Here is a 17729-nt window from a genome sequence, read left to right as displayed (position 1 = left end):
GAGGCAGGAGGATCGCAAGTTCAAAGCCAGTCTTTTGGTCATGGAGAAAAACTTCAGTGGTTGTGGTGGTTTGAATGGCAGCTGTGATGGTGGTAAGATATGGAGGTAAATGTGGTGGCAATGGGGATAGTGATAATGGATCTGGTATTGATGAAAGCAGATTTGGAGTTGGTGGAAGCGACAATGATTTTGGCAACTACAACATCAGTTTTCAAATTTTGGACCCATGAAAGGATGAAACTTTGGAGGCAGAAGCTCTGGCCTATATGATGGTGGAAGCCAATACTTTGCCAAACCACAGTGACTCTGATAGTTCCCACGGTAGTAGTAGCCAGAAATTTTTAATTATTGCCAGGAAACGTTAGCATTAGAGGAGAGCCAGAGAAGTGACAAGGGAGTTGCAACACATATGTGAACTCAGCCAAGTACAGTGGTGGCAGGATCTGATTACAGCAGAGAAGACGCACTTTAGACAATACTCGTGTATATGGGCAAAAAAGAACACTTGAGAACTGTATTTGTGACTAATTGTACAACAGGCTATTTTAGTTTCTGTTCTGTGGAAAATTGTAGAGGGTTTTATGTTAGTCAGCTTTGCATTAATGTGACCAAAATACCCAACACAAACAATTTAAAAGAGGAAAGACTTATTGGATCACGTTTTCAGAAGTTTTAGTCAATGGTCAGCTGGCTCCATTGCTCTGGGCCTGAACATTATGGAGGAAGGACATGGTGGAGGAAAGCTGATCAGATCATGAAACCAGGATGGAGGGTAGGTGGTGGGACAAGGTGTAATTCCCAAGGACATGCCACCAGCTGCCTACTTCCTTCAATTATGCCCATCTCCCAACACTTTCCACTTCTTCCCAGTAGTCCATTTAATCTATCAAATGGATTAATCCACTGATGAAGTTAGACCTCCTCATGATCTAATCACTTCCCAAATGTCCAATCTCTGGAAATTGCTGCATTGGGAAGCAATTGCTGCATTGACTAATTCTTCAACATATAAGCTTGTGGGGGACATTGATTGCCCCAAAAGTTAATTATTTAGTCTCTGTTGTATTTCATAATCACTGTGTTCTGAATACATTTGTAGCCCAGTAAAGAGGAATGTACACAATCATTGGTGAGGGTTGGGGGTAAAAAAAGTATCCAGATCCAAACCATAATGGTTTTAATGAGATTGTTTTTTTGATACCATACTGTTGATTACTGAATGTAATAGTCCGATCATGATGCTGAATCAGATGTGTTTAAAAAAAAGAATCTACCTTTTGCAAGTCATTTAAGTTACTCCTGAGCATTTTATCTTTCCATAAATTGTTGAAGAATGGTGGCTTGTTGTAGGGGTTCTGTGTTTGGGATTTGGGTCCCTGATGACTTCATGGCTGTGGCATGCTTGGTGCCTGGGAAAGTTTCTGTGCAAAGGTATAGGATGCCGGGTTGCTATGGTAGTGCCCTCCTTGCTAGACTCTTTTTTTTTCTTTTTTTTTTTTTGAGAGAGAGAGAGAATATTTTAATATTTAGTTTTTAGTTTTTGGTGGACACAACATCTTTATTTTTATTTTTATGTAATGCTAAGGATTGAACCCAGCGCCCTGCACACGCCAGGCTAGCCTGCTACCGCTTGAGCCACATCCCCAGCCCCTTTGCTAGAGTCTTATCAGCTTCTATCTTAATCTTAGGCACATGACTCCTGGGAATATTATTTGCTTAATAACTACAATGTTTCACCAAGATCAGGTGCTCCTGGAGCTGCCTGCCTAATAGTAACTTCAGACAATGGACCTTCTTGAGAACTGCACAAAGCTCCTAACATTGCTTATTGCTAACTATGAAATGTAACTGCAGAATAAGCAACCTTACTGATACTCTAAACAATAATGTGGTTTATGGTACTAATGACCTAATGTAACCTATTGGTATTAAAAAAACGTGGCCACTTGGACAAAGAGCCACTCTGCCACTTTCCCTGCCTCTGCACCTTGTCTCTGTCTCCTCTTTATTATTATTCCTTACAGCTTGTTTCATGTCTTTTGTATTTGAATCTAATGCATGTTTTAACACAATTGATGCAGTGCATTGTTAGCTACAGTTTTCTAGATAAACAGAACTTTTATTTTTTTTATTTTTATTTTTTTTTAGAACAACTCAGCAAAGTAAAATTCCGGTTGATTGTTGGACAACATTGTTTCACACATACATCAAACAGGCCAAAAAAATAAACAGCAACTTCATAGACAAAAAAAGGAAAAAAAAAAAGAAACCTTTTTATCTTTGGCCTTTTTAACCATCTCATACAAACCAACTACTTATAGTACAGCTAAAGTACATACACAAAAAGTTACTGGAATGCTCGGAATAAGATTGTTTTTTTTGTTGTTGTTGTTTTTGCTTTTTTTTACAAGGTTTTTTTTCTCCTTTGAGATTATAATGAACATGGTCACACCACAAGTAAAGTCAGAAGTAGGACAGATGACCAAAGGCTGGTTTGGTCATCCGAGATCATTAAAAATGGCTGACCCCTAAAAATATGTACAAAAATATAAAATGTAAATAAAAAATACAAACAAATTTTCCTTTTTAAAAGTACTTTTAAGAAAAAAAGCAGGGCCTTGGAAGTTTTGGTTCTTTTTTCCTCCCCTGTTGCAAATTCACGTTGTGGTTTTGGTTGGGTGGTGAAGAGCGCACGTCATCTGCGGGTGGCACTGCCCGTGGTAGGCTGGCGGGCGGGCCTCTCTACTCGAAGGTGACCACGTTTAGATTCTGAGACGGGAAGTGGAGGGTGAATAGGTCACGGTGGCCTTTTATTTTTAGTTTAACTTTTCCTTTTTTGCTGTCTAGTCATCCTCATCGGTCTTCTGCTTCTTGGTATCAACATCATCATCCTCCTCGTCATCTTCAGCTGCCCGTTTGCCCATAGCTGCCTCAGCCTCCTCATCTTCATCTCCATCCTCTTCCTCACCATCACCTTCCTCCTCCTCCTCCTCCTCCTCACCACCCTCTTCCTCTTCTTCATCTACCTCATTGTCAGCCTCCTGCTCCCCATTTTCCTCATTAGCATTCCCATTGGCAGGGGCGTCTCTTCCATTCTCTGCCTCCTCCACAACTTCCTTCTTCTCCTTTAAGTCCTTGGTGGTGATTTCAGAGCTAGTGTCCACAGCCGCGTCTGACATGGTGGGGCACGCCGGTGATCCGAGTGGGGAGCTGGACCCAGGAACAATGCAAAGATGGCTTTTCAGAGCAGCCAGTAGATAAACAGAACTTTTAGCACTTATTTTTCAGATCTTCAAAATTTTTTAATTTAAATTTTATAATAAAGAGAAGAGAGAAAAGGAAGAGAGGGAGGAAGAGAATTAGATTTTTAGGATTGTTGTAACAATGTTCTACAAACTGGTGGCTTAACAGAAATCTATTCTCTTAAAGTTCTGGAACCTAGAAGTTCTAAATCAAAGCATCAATAGGTCCATGCGCTGTCTCTCTCTCTCTCCCTCTCTCTCTGACTCTAGAGAAGCCTCCATTCCATTCCTTTCTCCTAGTTTCTGGTGTTGCTGGAAATCTGGCATTCCTTGGCTAGTACCTGTTTTTAAATGTACCTAGGGTTTGGGTTTCATTCAGATATGGTAAGACCAACAGATCAGAGGTGATGTCATTGGAAAGATAGTTTGTTACTCATAGTTCCCAAAAGGAGAGCTGGGTACATTATATTATGCAGGGCCACATTGGGAAGTACCAGAGCCAATTAGGAGGCAGAGAAGTGAGAGAAAACATAGGCAAAGGCTTTATGTATATTTTGAAGGAAGGCAGGGCAAAGCAGGTAAACATTTAGAATTGGTTGGTTTGAATAATTTTTGTGGGCTCTGAACTATATGGATGATCCTACTTACTGGTACCTGGTCCAGGGTGATTTAGGATAAAGAGATGATGTTCCAGATGGCAGGAGCCTGATAAAAAGGTGATAATTTGGGGTGTATGAATTGATAGGTTTGCATGTCAAAAGCACATTCACAAATAAACCAGTTATTACAGTTGCAATGGTTTGGGTAAGTATTCTCCAAAGGCCCATATGTTAATGGCTTGATCCTCAGCTGTAGGTACTATTGGGAGGTGGCAGAACCTTTGAGAGATGGGACCTAGTGGAAGGTCCTTAGGTCATTGGGGTGTTCCCCCCGAAAGAGGACTCTGGTCTGTCCTTTTCTCCCCCTCCTCCTTCCCTGCTAATGATGAGAACAGTGTACTTCAGCACATACTCCACCTCATTGCCATCCAGCATCCTCACCAGAGGACCATAGCATTGGGGCTGCCCAATCTTGGATTAGAACTTGAAGAACCATGAGCTAAATAACCCTTTCCTCTTTATAATTGTCTGAGGCATTTCATCTTAGTAACATGAAGCTAATACAGGGACCTTCATAAGAAAATGAAGAACAGAAGTAACCTGAGCAGAAAGGTTTTATACTTTTTAGATAAAGAAATAATATATTTTTGAAGAAATTACAAGACAAAAGGGTTTGGGCTCTGGGCAGTAAATTGTGGGGAAGTGACTAGGGGACACATAGGGTGGGAACTAAAATTAATGGAAGATAATGGTTATTTTAGTAAGTTTGTTTGTACTGATCCATTTTAGCATTGATTCCCATTCTCTGGTGACAAAGATGTTATTCTCTTCTTGGTAGAGACAGGACACCTTTATTATGAGATGTTTTATGGACTGTTATTTTTTTAAAAATATTTATTTTTTAGTTGTACTTGGACACAATACCTTTATTTATTTATTTATTTTTAATTTTTTATATGGTGCTGAGGATCAAACCCTGAGTGCTGGGCACTCAACCACTGAGCCACAACCCCAGCCCTGGACTGTTATTTTGTAGAAAAAGATAGGACAGAGAGCTTTTCCTGTGTCTGTTGTTCCTCATATGCCCTCAGGTCAAAATAATCAATATGCCAAAGCAGCATTTGGGGGGGTAGTATATCCTTGACTCCTTCATTATTCCTTCTGGAGGCTTCCCTAGAAGTTTCCATATTAAAAACTGAGCTGGTTGCTATGGAGAGAAAAATCGGGTTGGCAAAGGATCTGCAGAGAGAGAGAGGAACATAAATTAGAATGAACAATAATAATGAATAAACAGAAAAGAATAGAGCACATTTCCCCATATTCTATTAAGCTGTACTCCTATCCTTGAGACTAGGTCAGTCTAATAGAAGAGTTAAGATTCATTTGTCTGATGGAGGGTGCTCTGGTTTTTATACAGTTTGAGCATTTTCCCTCAGGGTTCATGTGTTGGGAAGTTGGTTCCTAGTGTAATGATGTTAAGAGATGATGGGACCTTTAAGCTATGTGGCCTGGTGAAGGGTTTAGGTCATGTGGAAGTATAGTGGCACCTCCTTCTCCACAGAAAATCTCAATTAAACTCCAGAGACCATCACCATAATTGTTTTTAGATTTTCAGCAAAAAGAATTTTCAGGCAAAAAAAAAACCACATATATATATATATATATATATATATATATATATATATATATATATATATATATGCCTGCAGAAGCAAAGTGTAATAAGAAAGACTAACTTAAGGCCTTCACAGAGGCATTTTGCATTTCAGGGCTGCCCATAGCCAGCTGGTGGAAGAAGGGGAAATAACTCTCCCTTTCCCAGGCACTGATTTTCAGAGTGTCCTTGGCCTGATTGGTTGCCCAGAACAATAGGAAAAACAAAACAAAAACAAATAAACAAACAAACAAAAACTACTGTTCTGTGAACTTCCACAGATTGTAAACTTCTGAGTCCTCTCCCCTGCACACTTGCTATAAGTTCCAAAACTTCCTGAACTCAGAATTCAGGGGGATTGATTGATTACAGTGAAAGTTTTTCCCTCTGAACCTGGCTGCAGCCAATAAATAAATCTGCTTCCAGCTAATTTCCTGGTGTCTGGCCTTGTATATCCCACAACAGAGGAAGAAATTAAGGTAGTTCTCATGGGACTCTGAGTTAGTTCTAGAAAGAGAGTTGTTATAAAAAGAGAGAGATTGGAGCCAGGTGTGGTGGTGCATGCTGTAATCCCAGCAACTTGGGATGCTAAGGCAGGAGGATGGAGAGTTCAAACCCAGCGTCAGCAACTTAGCAAGGCCTGAAGCAACTCAGAGACCCTGTCTCTAATAAAAAGGGATGGAGATGTGGCTTAGTGGTTTAGCACCCCTGGGTTCAATCCCTGGTACGAGAAGAGAGAGAGAGAGAGAGAGAGAGAGAGAGAGAGAGAGAGAGAGAGAGAGAGAGAGAGAGAGAGTGAGTCTGGACCCTCTCTTCTGAAGACATGGGTTCCTGTCTTGCCATATGATATCCGAACTTGCACATGTTCCCACCATTGTGACGCCATCCATCATGAGGCATACATACATACACATTATACATTAGTCAGGAGGGATTTACATGGAAGCAGAATTATTCACCAATGATTTTGTAAATTCCTCCTTACTGGGCTGTCAAGAACATGGAGATTATGAAGTACAACAGAGACTAAACTATTAACTTGGGTTTGAAGTTAATAGTTCAACTTCCACAATATTTGCAGAGTAATATCAAAATTCTGTTCTATTACTAGGGAAAAATTTAGAACTGCATTTCTATCTTATAAGTTCCAAACTCTGGGAAAAAGGATCACAATACTGAAAACAACTTAGAAATGTGATATACAGTAGATTCTCTAAAATGTCTTGTCTCATATATTTATGTAGTACTACTTTTTAAACAAATGAGTCTAAGTTTGTAATGTGTCTGGCGTAAATGTGAAATACCTGATGGAGAAAGTTGTCAGGATTTGTATCAATCTGACTATATATCTATATTATGAAAAAAAATCAGCAGAAAACACAATATTAAACTCGGACAGGGCTCAGTTCTTAATCAAAACACATAATGCCCAAATCATAAAGAAAAAAATGATAATTGCCTATATAACAATTTAAAATCTATGCTTCAAGGATACCCTAGAAATTGAGGATGTAGTGCAAAGCAAGCTACTGTCTGGAAGAAAATATTTGCAAGTAATGTGCTGAACTGGTAAAAAAAAAAAAAGATATCCATAAATATTTGATATGGAAAATGAAAAAACCCAAAATAGTGAAGCCTGGGAAAAGGGAATGAAAAAGAAATCTATACATTGATAGCTTTCATCTCTTTCAAGTTAAATCCTTTTTTAGATGCTGGCCTCCGGTGGGGAGAAAATGTTTCATCAAACCTAGAACAACAGTCTCTGGAAAACACTAACCTTTTCCAAGATAAATCCTCTCTAGGTGCTGACCACAGACCACCAACCCAAATTCCTGAGTGTCCAAATGGACACGCTCACTAAATCACCCAAAACCTATATAAGTCCAGTTCCCTCCTTTGTTCAGTAGCTCATTTTCCATCAGGAGAGTGGGTCCATCAGAACCATAACTCCAACCCTGAATAAAGACTTTTGGTTAATTTGTGAATTTTGCATCCGTCCCGGTCTCTTTGTGTTAACAATAAAATTATAAAAATTGCCAATTGAAAAAACACAATGCAGTTTTATTTTTAAAATGGGCAAAAGATATAAACAGGCAATTCACAAAATACTGGTTGGTTAAACAACCAATAATTACATAAAAGCAGCTCAAAGTCCAGGCTGATGATGGAGCTCACGATAATGGAGCTTGATAAAGTGTTTACCAAGCATGCACAAGGCCTTGGGTTCTATCCCCAGAATAGGGCTGGGAGGGTGGGGATGGACACTCAAACTCATTTAAAATAGAGAAATGAAGCCAGGCATGGTGGAGCACACCTGTAATCCCAGCTACTCTGGAGACTGAGGCAGGAAGATCAAAAGTTTGAGGCCAAACTGGGCAATTTAGGGAGGCCCTGTTTCAAAATAAAATAGGCTGGGGATGTGACTCGGTGGTAGAGCACTTGCCTAATATTCTTCAGAAGGTGGGCTCAATCCCCAGTACTGCAAAACAATACAACAACAAAAAGGAAATAAAAATTAAAATGCCAATAATCAGTATATTCCACACTTATGAGTTTGAAGACACTGTAAACGCCTACTGCAAGAGAATGGAACCCAGAGCAGAGTAAAAATAAGTGAATTAAGTCCATATATCTGCATGGAAGCACTCAGGGAATGGTAAAAGGTTAAAAAAACAAAACAAAACATGAAGCCAGTTACAAAGATCATAAATACACACACACAACTCTAAACACCAGATTCCTAAATGTCAAGTTGGAGGATACACGAGTATTTGTATATTCTTCTTTGTAATTCCACACTGAGATCTCCATGCTAACAAAAAAAATCATTGCAAAAATTAAACAGATATCCCTTCTCTGAGATGGCCTCTTGGCATAGCACTTTATCAGCCCTCACGTTCCTCACCAGACCCTAGCGGCCAAGAGACCAGCTGGCCTGCTTCCGGGTTGGCTCCGCTTCCCGGCCTTGCCCTCTCCCGCCCCCTGGCTCTCCCACAGCCATCCTGGCCCCGCCCCATCCCTCAGAGCACCGCCCCCTGCGCGGAGCAAGGTGAGGAGCTCCAGATTTCCCGCCCTCGCCTCCTCCCTTGGAGTCCTGCCCCCAGCGCGGAGCATGCTGGGGAAAGGGGGTAGTGAGCGGTTGCCTTGGCAACGGGCTGTGCTGGTGACCGGCGCTAGCTGGTCGGTTGGGAGGTCACTGTGCCCAGGGCCTCCAAGGGCGCCGTGTTCCTCGTTGTTGCCTGGCTGCCTCTGGGGCAGGAGTGACTGGATGGGAAAACTACCTGGGTCTGGAGGAAGTAGGGCTGGAAGGGAAGGGGCTGGATGCCGCAGTCGGAAGGTTACGCCTCTAGGGCTTTAGCCAGGAGTCTGTAGAGTCTCAGGCCCTGTCAGTTGGAAGGAATTGTGCAGGGTCCCAGAGAGGGATGGACTCAAGGAAATAGAAAAGCGGTCTATGGCCTCGTTCACCAGCCTTTTTCAACCATAATAAACCCCTGCTGGTTTTTGGAGATATATATATATTTTATGTACAAGATGGAATGGAGAAAATAAGGGCAGGAAAGGGGAGGGGGGCAGAGAGTAGGAAAAGAAACAAAAGCTCTTTTGACCTGGTTTTAAGAGTCCAGCTCTGAAGCAGGAAGGGACCGAGGGAGATTGCTTTCTCACAGTCTGACCACAGCTCTTTTTCAACCCCGCTGAAAGTTACCTTTATCTTTGGGAGAGATTTACCTTCGGGTTATTGAGTAGGGGAAAGAGGGATAAATGCTGGTGGGAGGTGAGAGGATTCCCTGAGGGCCCAGCCTACAACTAGACAGTAGTTTTAAGAGAGGATTCTGTCTTTAGCTATATCAGGAGCACCCCAACCCCATTTCAGGGTTTCTGGGTATGGTCGACCAGGTGCAAGACTAGGGGGCCTGAGGAGGAGCCCACCCTTAGTAATCTTTGCCAGTGGGAGATTTCACATGGGACCTGCTTCTTGGATTTGACACTCCCCTTCTTCCAGCTTGATGTTCATCTGTTACCAGGGCACTTGGGGGTCTAAGCCCACATCCTTCAAAGAATACCTTAGTGTTCTTCTCCCTACAAAACCTGTCGTGACATTAGGTAAATGGCTCTCATTCCCAATGGGAAAGTCACTAAGTTCCTAAAGTGTCTGAGGCTGCTTTCTTATCTAAAATAATCTTTGCTCTGGTGCTTCCTGGAGTTAACAGAGACCAGTGAGATACTGAAAGTGTTTTGGTTTCCAAAAGCAAGGAAATGTTACCAAAAGTTCAGTCCATGTGGCTTTGGGAGCCACTGGGGAGCAAAGGGGCTGGAGAAAAATCTGCTCCACATTCAGCTGCCACATTCTCTTTGGTACCATATCTGCCAGAAGCACTGCATTGGCTTGGTTGGCTGCTAGTCTGCTTACCCTCTTTCTGCCTGGCTCTGCCCTAAATCCCGAGACATGGACTTGAAACCTGGGTCTGTCACTTACTAGCTGAGTGATCTTGGGCAAGTCATTTCAGTTCTTTCCTGCTTAAGTAGAGCTATGAGGACCTGGGAATAAAACCATTTAAACCAAGGCTTGCTTGCCCCAGAAGGAAATAGCTGAAGTTGGGGAGGAACAACAGTTATCTTGTCACCAATTAGAATGGTCTTGAGTCATATCAGCCACCTCTTGTGTCATATTGTGTCACTTTCAATACTGTCACCTCCTTCAGTCTAACATTGGCCTTGGTCTCAGTTTCCTCATGTGTGACTTGAGGATGATGATTCCCATAAGAATCAATAAGCTCAGGGAAAATAAAGCTAATATTAGGTCATGTTAGGGTTTAAATGAATTAAGTGGGATGTTCAGTTCTAGAAAGCAGCAGATGGCATGGTGTGAGAACAAAGCCATGAAGAGGTTGGAGAGCCCACTAATAGCTAATAAGTGACTGACCAATAAGCCTTTGAGGGGAACTGAGTCTTGAGTGAAGAATTGGTTGGAAAACGAGGCTGCATAGCTAACCAGGGCATTGTCAACATTGATAAGCAATCCTTTTCTTTTTAAAATAAAGTGATTATACTTAGAAATTAAATCACAATTTAAAAAAACTAACAAACACTACAAACTCCTAAAAAAGTCTTGACATTTATGTTAACTTCCAGACACACCTTCACCTTTAAAATACTCCATATTTTTTGGGTATAGACTCTTTGACCACTGTTTTTTGTGTTCATCATTTCATAATAATTACCTGCAGAGAGAATAGATGATTCTGTCTTTTCTTTGGCAGTAAGTGATGTCCCTAAAACCACTTATGTACCAAGATAGCTATAGTAATTTAATTAGACACAGAAGTGACTTCAAGACACATCAATGTCCCACTAAACCCACACAAAATCATCCCCCAATTTTACCATCCCCCTTAGCCACATCGAAAACACACACAAGCCATCCAACGAGACAGGAGATGAGTGACAGGGAATTCACAATGGAGACAGTGGGCCTCAATCAACTTGTATTTTACTTTTGCAAATTTTCCAAAAACACATGGCAAAAGCATTGTTAGAACCCCTCCTAAGGCAGACAGGGGCCTTGAAGCTTCAGGGGCCATTTACCTTCATTATAAATTCACCTCTGCTGTGGATAATTGCAGCTTTGCAGGGCTCAGGAATAGCCACTACAGAGTCAAGGGAAGATAAGGGATTGGCTAACTCTTAATTTTAGCCAATCTACTGGCAACACACAAATTCCTTCTCCTCCTGCCCCACCCCATCTTAACCTTACCACACATAGGGTGGGAAGATTCCAAAGATTTGTGCCCACCTCCCCACCCTCCCCCCCCAAAAAAAAATTAAAAAAAAAAAAAAAAGCCCTCTGCCAGACAGGACAGCATGCCTCCCTACAAGCCTACCCTGCCCCCACCCCCAATACTTGCAGAACTAGTCAAACTGAATTTGGAACCACAGATGTAATGTTTGGAAGGGTGAGGGATGGGAGACAGAAAATCCAATTTGGATCCTAGACCTGCATTTGGAAACCCCTTGTAAACTCTTGGGGCCCATGTCTGTTACCCTTAGGCTGTCTGCCCTATAGGACTTGTTTCAAGGAACTGCTGAAAGTTCATGCATAAACAGACAGGAAAAGGGAAATGGGAGAGAAAAGATGTAGAAGAAGAAGAATTGGAAGAAAAGAAAAATGTGAGGAAGATGCTCAGCTTGGTCCATCCTTGTCCTCTGCCAGCTACTGCACTGAAGGCTGGCCCTGACCTTCATTTGCTTTTGCTATGTGACTTTGTGAGAGGTCTCTTACTTTACCTCTCTGGGCTTCAGTTTCCCCTTTAAAGCAGGACTGCTAATTCCTACCTCACAGGGTTGTTGTGGGGATAACACAAGGTAATGTCTGGGGACATTGCTTGGGAAATTGGGAAAGGCCACTCAGGCAGAAATCCCTCATAACTCTTTTTGGCCAAAGTGCATCCAGGATGTACCCTTTGAGAAAGTGCATCTAGGCTTGGGTTTTGCCTGTTTGGGAAATTGGCCCTGACCTTTACTCAATGCTGACCCTGCCTTAGGCAGAGGATCTCTCCTCATGATGGCCTCCAATGTCATCAGAGAACATTTGGCTCTGAGCTCAATTGCTGGGCACCCAGGGCCTCAGCCTCAACTGCCCAGGCCCATTGGAGAAGCATAGAAAACTGAGGATTTGTTTTTCTTCCCCAGCCTTCCCTTTCTCGAGGGCCACAGGGTAGAGGATGAGTAGCAGCAGGGACCAGAAGTGTTCCTTGAGGGAAGACAGTCAGCAGAGGTAACGACAGGGTGGCCCTGGGGACCAGGTAGGGATGATGAGCAAGAGTTCTGACTCAGCAGAGGACTGCAAAGCCGAAGGTTCATTTTAGTCTCTAAGCCCACCAACCACAGAGGACCTCCCTCCTGAGACGGTGACTGCAGGGGCTACAGGCTCAGACAGGAGGGAGCTCCATGGTTAGGCTGGTGATGCTTGGTGCTAGCTCTTCTCACCCCCTTACTGCTCTCCATTGCTTCTACTATCAGAACATATTCTGCCTCTTCCAGTTTGGACAGAGTGGGCCCTTTAAAATGGTTTCTTGATGATAGTTTAGGGTTCATTTCCAGAAGAGAAAATGGGTGTCAGGGATTCCAGGGACAGGCCTGCCGAAGTCAAGGGAGTAAAGCCCCAGCTAACTGCAGCACTGAAGATGACAAGAAAGATGGGGACACATGAGGCAGCACTGTCCCAAATGGGGGCTGGGCAAGTGACCTCAGCAGCAACCTTGTAGGAATTCACTAGGGGCCTGGGGCAGTGAAAAGAGAACTTCACAAGCTGGGCCCCTTGTTCTGCTTCACCTTGAATTGGAGAGAGGGCAACACGAGGTAGCCACGGAGTCAGCCGAGATCTTGGATTCCCAAACAGGTCCCAAAGGAGCCAAGGGGAACCTTCTCACTTTCTTCTCCCAAACTCAGGGGTCAGACATATTGGTGTTACTTGCTGAACATAATTGGGGGTCACTGGAGGGAAACAGGAGTGAAAAGGTCCCCAGGGCAGCCTCACCAGTTCTCCGGGGCTTTTGCAGAGGAGGCTTCCCCCAAATCATTCTTTCCCCTTTTGAGGGCCCAGGGGCAGTCTAGATCCTCCCCCACACATCTAGGCCTTGGACTAGATCAGAATCCCACGTTATTTATGGGGATATGGCACATTTAACCCCAAACTAATAATTCTCTTCTTACTCAGTTTTCCATCCTAAATCAAATTCAGTCTCAAAATCCAAATTTGTATCAGAGATTTTTGCCAAAACATAAAATGAGGAGATACCCCAATGAAAGAAAAGTCAACATAGAATGCCCACTCTCATTATTAATTTCTTAGGATGAAACTCAATTAAAGAATAACCATTCCATTGCCCTTTTAAGTTAAAATCCAAAGAAATGAGAGCTGAAAGGTTTTTTTTTTAACCCCATCTACTGTAATTCATTTCCCTCCTTGTTTATTTTCCCATTCCCCTCACAACCTCTTATATGTAATTTTGTATAGCAATGAGGGTCTCCCTCCATTTCCATGCACTTTCCCTTTTCTCTCCCTTTCCCTCCCATCTCGTGTCTCTGTTTAATGTTAATCTTTTCTTCCTGCTCTTCCTCCCTGCTCTGTTCTTAGTTACTCTCATTTGAGTAACTGAGAGCTGAAAGTTTTAAGGGTAAATACTTAAACCCCAAAGCATTCAAAAAGAGCCCAGAGGTCTGTTAAAGGTCAGGGAGGTTACCTTCCTTTCTAAGGCTTTGTGCTTACCCGCCGGGTGAGTATGGGGAAGACTGGAGGCCTGGGTTGCCCTTGGAATGTGGTGTCCTTCTCTCCACATTTCAGCATTTTAATGAGTCTGTCATGTGTTCCACTTTTAAAATATCTAAAATTACTAGGACAATCCAAATGCTGACAGCCTCAGCAAACCCCTCCCCTCAGCTGCCACAGAGGAATCCCTCAAACAGCCCACAGGCTGCTGGATGTCCCCAGGATCCAGTTCTCAGCCCAGTGTAGACCCCTTTCCTGCTTCCTCAAGACCTCAGTAGGAATATTCTGGCAGCTCCTAGACCCTACCACACCATAGCTGGTCTAATAAAATGTTGGCATTACCCCCTTTGATTTGGGTGAGGTGGGAAGAAACTTCTGCTGTATTCCTTGTCCTCTCTGAACGTTTCTATACCACTCCTCCCCTCTCACAAATGGCCATCTTCTGCCCTAGGGATAGCCAGGAATTTCTGACTTATTTATGAAAACTTCTTCTCTCTAATATATTTAGAATCTCACACTTTCCATCTCCTTCTGCACGCCAGTGCACTGAGTGTCTTCAGTCCTGAGAAATTCTCCTCCAGCCCATGAGGTTCATTGCCTTCTGGAGTCCCAGTCCAGCAGTTTTCTGAGGGCCCAGGGAGAAGTAGTAGTGATTCTCAGGACCCTGGCTTTCCCTGACTTGGGATGTTCCCAAACTCAAGACTCAAGTAGCAGTTTCTGCATCGTCATTCTCAGTAGTTGAGGAAATGTCTCTACCTTTGTGCTTCCTTACACTGCCATTGACTCCAGCTGTCTCCAGGATGGCTCAGCTGACCTCTAGTGGTTGTGCTAGTTCCTGACATGGTCTGGTTTCTTTTCACACAGAGGACTAGCCATATTTTTATTGATCCCAGTGTTCTCCCTCTTTTCACTTTCTCCTTGCTTGCTGGCCCAAACATTGGCATTTTCTGACAAATTACCTAGATTTTGTCTCTTGGGGTCTACTATGGTGACAGAAAGCAAAACCAGTCAATTACAGTTGGTCACAAGCCTTCCCTGTTGGGCTCACCCCAAAAGGGATGGCTGCCATTGGCCACTCCTGCTACTAGCTCCTCTCTCCTGATTGACTCTGCTATCCTCAAGGAGGGTTTCATTGAGCCTTCCTTGATACCCAATCCACACACATTTTTTAAAATGTGTTCATAGGACCTAAGCAATCCCAGATTCCTGATCACAATAATTGTGTTGTCCCAAAAGACATCCCAAGTCTTCCCAGTGTTTGATGCTGTTTTTCCATTCTTGGGTTTGCCCAAATTCTCCACAGCCTCAAGACCCACCCAAATCATGGAATGGCTTCTGGTTCTCATTGAGTCCCTGTCTGCAGCATTGAATGGCCTTCAACTCAGAGTGTTCTAGGTCACCTGGGTCACTGAGGGGTGGCCTTACCTCTTCCCAACCTTCTGCCTCCCCTAATCTCAGGAAGCTTTATGGTCTGGCCTGGTCCATTCCAGTGTCCCATTAACTCCTTCTTCTCAGCCCCTTCTGCTTCCTGACACCTTATCTTTTCTTAAGGACATTCCTCTTCACAGCTGGTCTCTTTTTCTCATTTCCCACCGCTCGCAAGAGTAAGGCTGGCATGTTTTTTCAAACCATTCCAGTTCTTTCTGGATCTTTAGAGCAAACTGATTCCCTGGACCAGACAGCTCCTGACACAAGCTATTTATATGGCCTCTACTAGTTTTGGAGTGTGCGTTGACTTCATTGGGTTGTTTATCTCAACCCAAGAAAATAGCATATTCTCTGAAGGGCCCCGATTCCTTTTAATGCCATTGTTCATTAACAAACTATTGCTCTTCTGAGGGCAAAGCCACAGCTTTATCTGTCTTCCAATTCAGGGTCAGAATTTATGAAAAAAAAAATCTACAGCACAGCTGTGTCACACACAGGGTACCAAATCTGAAAGCCTGGGGATGTGCTTTGTGGGTTCAGGAGGGACTCCCTCCATAGCCCCTGTTCTAGCAGGAGGCAACTGCTCATTCTTCACTACCTCCCTATGGGTGACATAAAATTCAGACCCCAGTGTGCTCCAGTTTCTTGCTGCCTTTGCCATTGAAAGTACTGACATTAGACTTGACTGATAACACAAGAAAGGCCTCAGGTTTTCTCAATTTTGGGGGCCTTCTATAGTCTCTGCTACCTATTTGGGTCAAGGTGCACCCAGGGGCTCACACAGATCACCAGACCTCAGCATATGAGCTGAACTTCCAAAGTCACACTCCCACGTGGACCCTGCTTATACTAGCAGGGTGGAACCTTCTTCCAGGGCCATTAGTTAAAAGCCAGCCGCATGGCATCAAAGCACTGTAGGGAATCAAGGTCAGAAGCCAGTATGGTCCCCATGAAGGCCCTGTGCATATGCATAGAGGGGGCAATACCCAAAGCTTCAGACTTGTGTGGACTCAAAGCTCAAAGCCAGTGTTCAAGATATTGAGTTTGAAGAGACTTAAATAAAAATACTCCTTTCTTCCCATTTCAACTCTCACAAGAGTGCAGAAGTGGGGAGTAGGTTTTTCCAGGGATGGAAGCACTTCATGGGAAAAAGGAAATGAGAAAGAAAAAAAATTCCCCCCAAATCCAGCAGGAACACCACTACGGTGGGAAACTCAAGGAGGCTAGGGGTAGGTGGGGGAGAAGGTAGGGAAGAGAGGATAGCCTTCTACATGGACCAGAGTTGGGCAGGGTCCTAGAGGGATGGGGTGGTGAACAGTACCTTGTGTGGGGGATGGTACTCAAAGGAAAGCCTGTGATGTTTTTCCCTTGGCTTTGTTGATGTATGTCTTTTATATCATGAAGTATAACATACACACAGGAAAATACATAACAGTTTAACAAATACAAAACAGACATTTGTAAGAACAGCAAACCCCACCACCCAAACTTCCATGTGACAACCTTCATCACAGCCAGGGGTACTGTCCTGTCCAGACTGTGAGGGAAAATTTTTTCATGACTTTGGACAGCTTTTGCTACCTCTAAACAATGTAGTTTGGGGTTCTCTGTTTTCAAACATGAAATAAATGGGATCATATAATCTGTATCTTGTGGCTTTTGCTTTATATTATGTCTGTGAGATTCATCCACCCTGTAGCTACTTTGACTGATATATAGTACCCATGAGTGCCAGGATTTATTTATCCATCCCATTCTTGAATATCTGGGTTGTTTCTGGAAATAAGTTTCTCTAAAATTTATATACCTATAAGTGGAATTGTGGGCATTAATCATAGCCAACATGATAGGTGGTTGTGGTATTTTGTAGTGGGTTTCCATTGCATGTTCCTGATCTCTACTGAAGTTGAAAACATTTCCATTTGGATATTCTGTTGTGTGAAGTGCCTTCTAAAGTCCTTTGCTCATTTTTTATGGAGTTGCTATGTTGATAAGCTTTCAGTCTCTGTGAAAAAATACCTGAGATAATCAATTTATAAGGAGGAAAGATTTATTTTGGTTCATGGTTTCAGAGGTTTCAGTCCATGATCCATTGGCCCTATTGCTTTGGACCTGTGGCAAGGCATACTATTATGGCAGGGAGTGTGTAGTAGAATGAAGCTGCTCATCTCATGGTGGCCAGGAAGCAGAAAAAAAAAAAACAACATAAGAATGGGTGGGGGTCCCAATATTCTTTTCAAGGGCATGATCTCCAGTGACCTTCCTCTAGGTCCCACCTCCTAAATGTTCTATCACCTCCCAAAAATGCCATAGGCTGGTGACCAAGTCTTCAACACATGATCTTTGAGGAACATTTAAGATCCAAACCATAACATTCTGCCCCTGGCTCCCAAAGGCTCATGTCTATCACATAATGCAAAATGCATTTAGGACATCTCCAAGAGTCTCCAAGGTGTCAATTCCAGCATTGCTTATAAGTCCTAGCTTACTCTGAAATTCAAGAAAAACTCAGCTGTGAGTCCATGTAAAAAAAATAAGTA

The 17729-nt window shown here is 43.0% G+C and overlaps 1 protein-coding gene and 1 long non-coding RNA gene across 2 annotated transcripts; both read right to left on the bottom strand.

The window, feature by feature from the left end:
• Positions 1-2826: 2826 nt before the first annotated feature.
• On the bottom strand, positions 2827-3240 carry LOC101964884 (prothymosin alpha). The gene has a single exon (XM_021732648.3). It carries the CDS (start codon positions 3177-3179, stop codon positions 2844-2846), a length of 336 nt encoding a protein of 111 aa, XP_021588323.1. The 5' UTR covers positions 3180-3240; the 3' UTR covers positions 2827-2843.
• Positions 3241-4717: 1477 nt separating this feature from the next.
• Positions 4718-8465, bottom strand: LOC144375162 (uncharacterized). Its single transcript, XR_013434641.1, has 2 exons — positions 8401-8465; positions 4718-5080 (listed from the first exon to the last, which is right to left on the bottom strand). It is a non-coding gene; the product is annotated as an uncharacterized LOC144375162 (long non-coding RNA).
• Between the last annotated feature and the right edge of the window lie 9264 nt (positions 8466-17729).

Source organism: Ictidomys tridecemlineatus, chromosome 2, assembly GCF_052094955.1.
Source record: "Ictidomys tridecemlineatus isolate mIctTri1 chromosome 2, mIctTri1.hap1, whole genome shotgun sequence".
NCBI lineage: Eukaryota > Metazoa > Chordata > Mammalia > Rodentia > Sciuridae > Ictidomys > Ictidomys tridecemlineatus.
The sequence above is the reverse complement of the archived record's forward strand: the minus strand, read 5'-3'. Positions and strand labels throughout refer to the sequence as shown.

Excerpts from the sequence above, each read along its gene's own strand:
- LOC101964884 (XM_021732648.3), bottom strand. The coding sequence starts at position 3,179 with ATGTCAGACGCGGCTGTGGACACTAGCTCTGAAATCACCACCAAGGAC.